Source organism: Corvus brachyrhynchos, unplaced genomic scaffold (assembly GCF_000691975.1).
Source record: "Corvus brachyrhynchos isolate BGI_N302 unplaced genomic scaffold, ASM69197v1 scaffold69, whole genome shotgun sequence".
NCBI lineage: Eukaryota > Metazoa > Chordata > Aves > Passeriformes > Corvidae > Corvus > Corvus brachyrhynchos.
This window is the reverse complement of record NW_008240228.1, coordinates 1,167,132-1,175,703: the sequence shown is the minus strand read 5'-3', so window position 1 is coordinate 1,175,703 and position 8,572 is coordinate 1,167,132. Positions and strand designations below refer to the sequence as shown.

Below are 8,572 nucleotides of genomic sequence, written 5' to 3'. Positions count from 1 at the left end.
AGCAGGAAGGCAGAAAGAAACATGTTACCTTACAGATTTACCAAGGAATTTCTGGATAACTGTGACAGTAATGGGCAGTATTCCTGACTGTAACAGCAGTATTCTGAACACAGACTTGTATATGCATTGGAATAGCTGCATTCCCCATTTGTCTGCTCATCTTTGGGACTACAGTTTTTGAGACCTTGCTTTTATTGCCTTGGGTTTTGTCTGCACTCTTTTCTTGTGAAACTTTTCAGCCCTTTTTCTTTTCAAAGCAGTTTCAAAGTGTTGTCTCTGTCTTCCTGCCCTTGTCTCCCAAATGCCTGTGAGCATCCATCAGTATTTTCTCTGTAATATACAGACCAATGGTTCTGATAACCAAAAATCTATTCCTAAACTGTATCTACCCCCTTGGTTTGTAGAGTTTACCACTTTTTTTTTTTTTTTTAAATTCCTTGTTAAACACTTGTCAAAAGCTTCAATCTCATGCATGTCATCAATTTGATTATTCTCTTTTAAATTGGATTTCACCGCTATTGAATTGATATATCCAGACAGCTGATATTGCCCATTACTACACACATTTTTGTTTATTGAATATTGTTGTGGTTTACAGATTTAATAGACCCAACACTGAAAGTTCTGTGAGTTTTTGTAACCACTTTTTTTGATCTTCCTGATTTGCCATGTTTAACATTGTTTTATTGATACCAAAGTGAAAAATGGCCTGTGCTTACACTTACAAGGATCTCAGATGAATGTTCTGACTGCTCAACACGGCAAGAAAATTCACTTTCACAGTCAACAAGTCATCTTACTCAGTTGAACACAAAAGTTAAATGGTCTGTAACTTCAATATTAGCAAGGAAAATACAGTACAAATTACTAAAAAATACTAAAATATAGAATTGTGGTCAGGTATCCCCACTACATTAATCGCAGCAGTAGCCTGAAATTTGAAACTTTTAATAAAAAGTTCTTAAATATAAATTATATGGCAAATGTACAGTACATTGCTTTGTCAGTCTTTTAATCCAGTGTTTTGCAGAAGAACAGCAACTTTTAAGTCAGTCTTTTCTTGTTTTCTTTAAAAAACAAAGCAAACCCAAAAAAACCAACAAAACCCAAACCAGTCTTTCATGTCCCTCAGTATCATGAGTGTGAATGATCTGAATCTGGAATACCACTGTCTCTATAGCTCCTGTTACTACTGCTTTCACTGTGGCTGTTCTTGTACAGATTCATGCCGTTAGGTGGGAAAATGGTGTGTATTACAAATTCCTCCTTGGACACTTGGTCACTGGTTATTGGTATCATCTGGAAAGAAGTCTCCCTGATTTCCAGGATGGAGTTATCCTTCTTAGTTCCTGCTTCAGCATAGTCGTCTTTTCTCCGGCGTCCCTTGCTGTAGGTGCAGTTCCGGGAGAACAGGGACCCGTTTCTATGGACATACCAGCAGACCAGGGCCAGCAGCCCTATGGCCACCAATGCCACCGCGCCGCCAATGATGGCGGCCAAGGGCAAGCTGGAGTTTTTGTAAGGTTCTTTCTCCTGCTCCCGATTGAGGGTGGTGGTAGGGTTGTACATCTTAAGAGGTGCAGTCTCAGTCTCGATGCATTCGGGTGTTTCATCGGAGAGATAGATGTTGCTGGTTTCCATGGGAACCATGCACACACGGTATGGTGACTCTGGTTCGAGAGCCGTGAGCAAATAGTCGTTTCTGTCGCCTGTAACTATTGTTTCAGTTATAGATCCAAAGGCAGGGCTGTGACCCATCTTGAGCCAACTCAGTCTCAAAGCAGTCATTGGTAGTGCAACTTTCCAGGAGATGTGAATAGTTTCCGTGCTTACAGATTTCACAAATATTGTAATGATTTTGCGTACTGGGCTTGCTGTGGTTCTGTAGTTTTTATTTAGGTTGGGAGTCTTGATGTCTGGTTGTTTGGTCACAGAAATGGGCCAGTGTCCCTGGGCTGGGTATAATGTGTTTGGTACTGCAGTAGTGATTTGGATGGTGCTTATCACACCATCGTCCTTACAGTCAAACAAGTCTGCGCTGAGGTCTTTGATAGCCATCCCACGTACTTTTTCTGGTGCCTGACACATCAGTCCACGTACATTCACTTTTAAAGGCAATGACTGTAACCAGTCGCGTACCCATTTCATTTTGCACCCGCAGTGCCAAGGGTTGTTGCGAAGAAAAAGTTGAGTGATGTTGTCCAGATCATCAAAGACACCCTGAGGTAAATTGCTAAGATTGTTATTGGACATATCTAGTCGATACAACTGCCGTAAGTACGAGAAAGCATTGGGTGGCACACGGTTGATGTGGTTTTCTTGGAGATAAAGCTTTCTTAGGTTTGTTCCTGGCAAATTCACTGGTGCAGCTGTGAGTGAATTGCGGACCAATGACAATTCTGTAAGATTGACTAGATTCATGAAGACTTTGTCCCCTAATCCATGATTATTTAGAAGATTTCCATCTAAAACAAGGCGTTTTAGATTTGTAAGGTCTTGAAGGGACAGCTCAGAAATCGTGGAAATACGATTATCATCCAGGCGTAGTTCTTCTATGGTTTTAGGCAAACCCCAGGGAATGGTGCTAAGGTGATTTCGAGAGAGAAAAAGAAGTCTGAGATAGATGTTGTCCCGGAAAGCTCCATCCTCTATGCTAACGGCAGAAACAGAATTATCATCCAAATGCAGTTCTTCCAGATAAGGAATTTTTGAAAGTGAATCGTAAGTAATGGTCCTTATATTATTCTCCTGCAAATGCAGTTCCTTAATGTACTTAGGGAGGTTAGTGGGGAATTCATCTAGGCTGTTGCGGTATAAATATATTCTTTCAACCCTAAGCAAGTTCTTCAGTTCTGAAGGAATCCCAGCATTATTTATTTGATTGTTCTGAAGGAAGAGGGTAGTTGCATCCTCTGGGATTCCTGTAGGAATAGACGTCAAATCGCGATCATTACAATATATGAAACCCACATCACAGCGACAAACTGAAGGGCATGGCTTGGCACTAACAGAACAAGGTGCCATGTCAAGTAACAGCCCTATTTTAGTCCAAACTAGGAAGATGCTCCAGGTAACACTAATCATGGTCAGGAATGATGAGATTTGTATACAGTTCTGATCTTCAACAATCTAAAAAAACCAAACAAACAAAATTATCCAGATCATCAGTGAAGAAACCGCAATAAAAAATCAACTTTAACATTAGAGAAGACATCTGAAATACACATTAAACCAAAATTCAAGGGCATAGATGCACTTTACTTTGTTTTCCTTACACCTGTAATTCTACTACTTTTACTAATTCAATTAACTAATAGGTTATTCTGCATAGTGATTGAAAATAATATAATCAAGTATGTCTGATCTGTGAATTGTTTTGCTTAAGCAACAAGACTCTAAGGATTCCTTCACATTTCACGCGTACCGATAATCTTTGTTCACAGATACCAGATAAGTACAGAAATGAAGTCACACCAGAGTTCAAGTAAATCATTCTATATCTGAAAGATAAGAAGTAATTCCTAAGCCAGCTAACTTCCCCAGGAGCCCTTAAGTGAACTATAAAACCCTAACCAAACCTGCAAGTCTAGTGGTAGCTATTTCGGAAGTTCAGAAAAAGCCCTGAAGGCAAAGCATAAAACGCAGACAAAAGAGTGAGGGCCAGTGAAGACTTTTTCCCAAGTCTTTCCAAGTGCTCAACTTCACAGTGTGTAACTTATAAACACTGTGGACTACTTTGCTTGGTTTTCAAGCTTAAGTGGGTGTTCAGAAAGGTGAATGTTACAACTGGCAGGTAACTGGTAGAGCTATTGCTGTCTAGTTCACTGGATGAAACATTTCATTACATCCTTAATTTCATGTTTAAATATTTGTCATTCTCAAAAGTCGTCTTACTAAGTAGCACACCTATAAGAGTCTATTCGGCAGCTTTAACCACATTTTCCCATCTTATTAGTAGCATAGTATAAATTAACTCTTGAGACTGAGATTGTACTTTGCATTGGTAGTGTGTTTGTACACCGAGCTCAGATAATTAGCATTTTTATAGCTTTTAAGACAACATAATTCAATTACCATTGTAATTAGGGTTGTGAGAACTCCTGCAAGATGACCTATGCATTAAGCGGTGTCATGACCTTTTCTCTTACGGGTTCATATATTAATTGAACTTTATTCTCAGAGGCATGGAAAGGAAAATAAACTAATTATTGATCCTACCGTATTTAAAGGTATGAGTAAATTCTGTGCTCGAGGATATCCAGTAAAGGAATGTCTTTCTGCCCAGTCACTCTTACGGTTTACTCCATGAAGCAGTTTTTTCTTGATGGCGTTTACTCAGATGGTCCTTGGTGGTGGTGTGTGTTTCCTGACTCCTTGCACAATACTCAATGAGCATTCCAACCAAGATTTATCATGGTACATAAGCACACCAGGCCCCGGTGTAGAAAAGCTTCAGCTTCCCTCTATTTTTGTCCTCATGTAAAGTCTGTGAATGAAGAGCCTCTTTTGTTTGGTTTAATGCCTTTAGCAGGAATTACTTTCTTTGTAACTCTTGCAAACTCTTCTGTGCAGCGTAGTAGTCGGAGGAGGGAACTTCAGCACCGCGTGATAGAAACCATTCATTATGCTGAGGCTCGAAGGACTGCAGCCTCTTCAGGAGGTCAGGAAAAGGATGCTTTTTCCTATCCAGAATTATCCAAGTATGACCTTTGTACAGTAGCTACATCCTGATACATCCACACCTCTTTGAGAGAACCATTTTCCGACTCTCACTTTTTAACACTTCTTCCCAATTTGTAATGCAGGAAAGAATTCCTCCTGTGCTGCAAGAATTCAAGTTACTCTACCATAGAAACATCAGGCAATTCAGATGGTTTTCTTCATTATAAAAAACCCCCACAAAAAAAAATATTTCCTTCCCAGAAAACTCCCCTTTGAAAGCTTTCCTCGAACTCTTAATGTCCTGCAAAAGTAAAAACAAAAAAATTGGAATTAATAACAACTGGTGCACACTAGTTTTAAGAGTTGCATCCCCTGTACACATCAGTAGCACACCTTGTTTCCCCAAAGCATTGGTATTTCAGCAAAACACACAGAGCTCTTTCAGAAAATGTTTTGCTGTGTAGTTTCATGTTACTGCAGATTTGCTGGAACTGTATTTTCCCCCATTTCAGTAGAAAAATAAAGGCAGAGAGTAACAAAATATTTGTAAATTACGTTTTTCACCTGATGTCAAATGCCAGTGTTACCTCCTTGGAAAGGGCCAAAATGGTTGCTTGTCTTGTGTTCCTGGTAAATAGAGATAGATGATCCTCTCCTTGGTTTTAAGTGTAAGGGGAGCTAATTACTGTTCGCTAGTTACTGGGTGAAAAGGGAAGCATTTTTGCCAAAATACTGTGTGAATATTTCCCATTTGCAGCATGCTGATTCTGAGCTTGGGACTAGCCAGGCATCTCTGTCAGCTCTTTGGCAATACATAGGTGGGTTTAGTGTGTAAAATTCAAAAAATAAAAATATTATTTCTTTCATTTGTATTTCTTACAGAACTCTAATTATTTTTTAAACAGCATTCTTAACTGGGGCTACTTCGTATCATTACATAAAGTATCCAGTGAGATACCAAGTCCATGCTCCCTGTGAGCTTTTAGGTAGCATGTCTGAAATGGAAGTGGTTAAATTTGAAATTAAACAAATCCTTAATGTTTACTTGCTTTTCCCTTTTGTGACTTCACGTTTGTCCAAGGGACGAAGCACAATCCTCGGAACCAAAATGCTTGGCAGGAACAGCGTGCTGAGTAATGCCTGCTAAGCTGCCTTCCTGGGAGCAAAACTAGAACAGCTTCTGGTCCTCCATAAAATACTTGACCTAAACACAAATGCTCTCTGGTTTAAAACTATCTTTTGCAATTTGTAGCAGGTCTGTTATGAAACAGACCAGTCATACTCCTTATAGCAACACAGAATATGCAGTGATACCAAGTTATTTAAATAGATACAAATTCTGCTGCACCTTTTCATAGAAAAATGTTAACCATTAAAAAAAACCCCCGAAGCCTCCCCCCCCCACTTGAGAGATGATGTGACTGTCCAGTGAGGGACTGAAAATCTTTTCTCTCCTGCTGCTGCTTTCGTGCTCCTCTGAGCTTTGTTTTCAGCACCTTGTTCTCAGCAGTTGTCCAATGAAAATAAGAACTCAAAATGAGAGACCCCCACTGTGGCTTAAGTAAGTATTTTTATGTATGCTTTATTTAAGGCAAAAACTCAATCTGTGTGGCCACATTTTAGAATAGAAGGGAATGCATGTTTATTGGTAACTTATGTAATTTGGTTAAATTATATAATCATTATGAAATAGAACAAAAAAGCTCTGTATTCTTCCAGTATCTAGCTTTCTTGCTCTGTATTACTCAAGCGTTTGGGGAAAGAAGCCTAGGCCCTATTCCTAAAACTTCGAAATAAACAACAGCTTAATAGCTGTAGAAAAAAAGTGGTATCTCTTAGGAACTAATGTGAAGTTGTGATAGAGGGTATTTTCTGGAAGGGTATGGTAAAATAGGAATATAAATTCCTTTAATAGGCCTTTGAAGGCTACAATAACTTTTAAGTACTTAAAATCATAAATTTTCTTTAGAACTCTGAGCTGTAAAAAACTTGTTAATATTAAGCAAAATGTTGGCTCTAGTATGCATACATTACATAGATCCATGCACACACAGAAAGTAAGTTCATTTGTTTTACCTTTCTAGCATATAAACTGTTTCCTCTGTGCTTCATTTGATAGTCATCTCTTCATTTATTGCCACTATTATAATAGCAGCAATGTGTAGGATTAAAATGAAAGCACTAAAGCTCATTAAGTTCCTGGAATTTTTTTTATCCCTTCTCTCAAAATTACATGAAAACAAGAGCAAGAAAAAGAAAAGGTCTCTTTGGAGAAGACGACACTGTTTCAAAAATGTGGATTAAGACTATACCCCCCACTCCCTTTTCTAAACTTAGAATAGTTTTCTTCAGGTCTTGATTGTTCGATATCTCGCACTTCCCTTTTATATCTCAAGCCATAGCTGAAAACAATGTTTTTGCATATCAAAGGCTCCAGTGATCTGTCTACAGAGAAGAAGGGAATCCTGCTGCCATGCTCCAACTTTCCTCTTCTTGAGCTGTCTCTAAATATTCCCTGACACCAAGTCATTATAGCTGATCCGGCAGGATGAAAAGAAAAGTGACCCCCACTGGTACAGACACTGTGTCCAGGTTTCTGCAACATCAGACTGGGAGGCTTCATGGACACATGGTTTTGAAAGAAGCCATTATTTTTAAACAGACCAAAGATTTTAGAAAGTCTGTGCTAAAATTAATTTTTAAATGCAAAAATCACTCTTTGTTTTTTGGTAACAAAAGTAACATTGAAAATACTGAACAGCAGCCTTTTTGCTCTTTATTCTGAGTTGATGTTTTCCTGAACTTTGCTGAACCACATGGTTAAATTAGTTTTCCTAGGACTGTGTAAGCAAGTGAATTACCAGAGACAGCAAGAACGTGTGGGCCTCGCATGTGGACTTATCGCTGTGGTACAGCTAAGGGGACATCTCATTTTAAAGTGCTCAATGTAAGCTGAGCTATAGGAAAAAAAAAGTACCTAAGAAGAACATTGTATTTACTCTAAAGTATGGAGTCCAGCTGCACTCACTCTACTGTAGGCAGGCAATGGCTTAACAAAATAAATAGTTATGGTATACTTGAAAAGTTGGGATTTTTTTCTAAAAACAGCATGAAAGATTTCTTTCCAAGCTGTGATAAAATGTGAACAAAATCAAGACCTGCCTCACTTGAGGTCACACAATGCTTATTTGAATTTCTAATCTACCTCTGTGTTCTCCAGCAGGAACTCTGGTAGTTCAGTGGCTTCTTTCTTACCATCAGAGTAACAGAGGAAAGGGAAACTACTAGGTATTTTTAGGTTATAAATGACTAAACTATCATTCAAAGCCACCACTAGAATATACATACTTGGTAAGCCAATTTGCTTAACCAGTGTACTTCTCTTCCAGAATTAGCTCTGTATTTGTTTAGAATCTGAAACATATCAGAAACACAAAATGTGCTTATTTTTTAAAATACTTGTGAAGTCCATCTACTGCTTATAATGTCAGTTGTGCTTACAAAGGTCATGCTGCAGCTTAAATAGCTTCACCAACTTTTTTTTTTTTTTTTAAGAAGTTCCACAGTGCTAATCTAGACTTAAAACAATGTCCACACTTTGTTTTCTTTAAGTGTATTACTCAGGGTTAGTTCATAGTGACAGCAAAATGCTTTCTAAGCACCCTGTCTAGGAGCTGCAATTTCCATGATCATCATATTTCAGGAAGGTGCCCCAGTCTTTTGTTTGGTGCTAGGCAAGCAGAAGGTTCTCTAGCGGTCTTTCTCCAAGGGGTAAAAAAATGCAAAGGAATTTGTTAAAGTGAGAGTGAGCCCTTCAGTCAGGCTGCATCACTGCATGTTGGTGAAATTTTTTTTTGTTGTTTCTTGTTTTTTTTGGAGGTTTCATTTACTTGCACAAAACTCGCTCCCA

The 8,572-nt window shown here is 38.6% G+C and overlaps 2 protein-coding genes across 8 annotated transcripts in view; one reads left to right on the top strand and one right to left on the bottom strand.

Moving 5' to 3' along the window:
• The window catches only part of MACROD2 (MACRO domain containing 2), an 888,200-nt gene that overhangs the window by 101,046 nt on the left and 778,582 nt on the right, over nucleotides 1-8,572 (top strand). The gene's annotated exons all lie outside the window — the stretch shown is intronic.
• Nucleotides 385-5,500, bottom strand: FLRT3 (fibronectin leucine rich transmembrane protein 3). The gene is made up of 2 exons (XM_008642001.2): nucleotides 4,219-5,500; nucleotides 385-3,129 (listed from the first exon to the last, which is right to left on the bottom strand). Exon 2 carries the CDS (start codon nucleotides 3,082-3,084, stop codon nucleotides 1,135-1,137), a length of 1,950 nt encoding a protein of 649 aa, XP_008640223.1. The 5' UTR covers nucleotides 3,085-3,129; nucleotides 4,219-5,500; the 3' UTR covers nucleotides 385-1,134.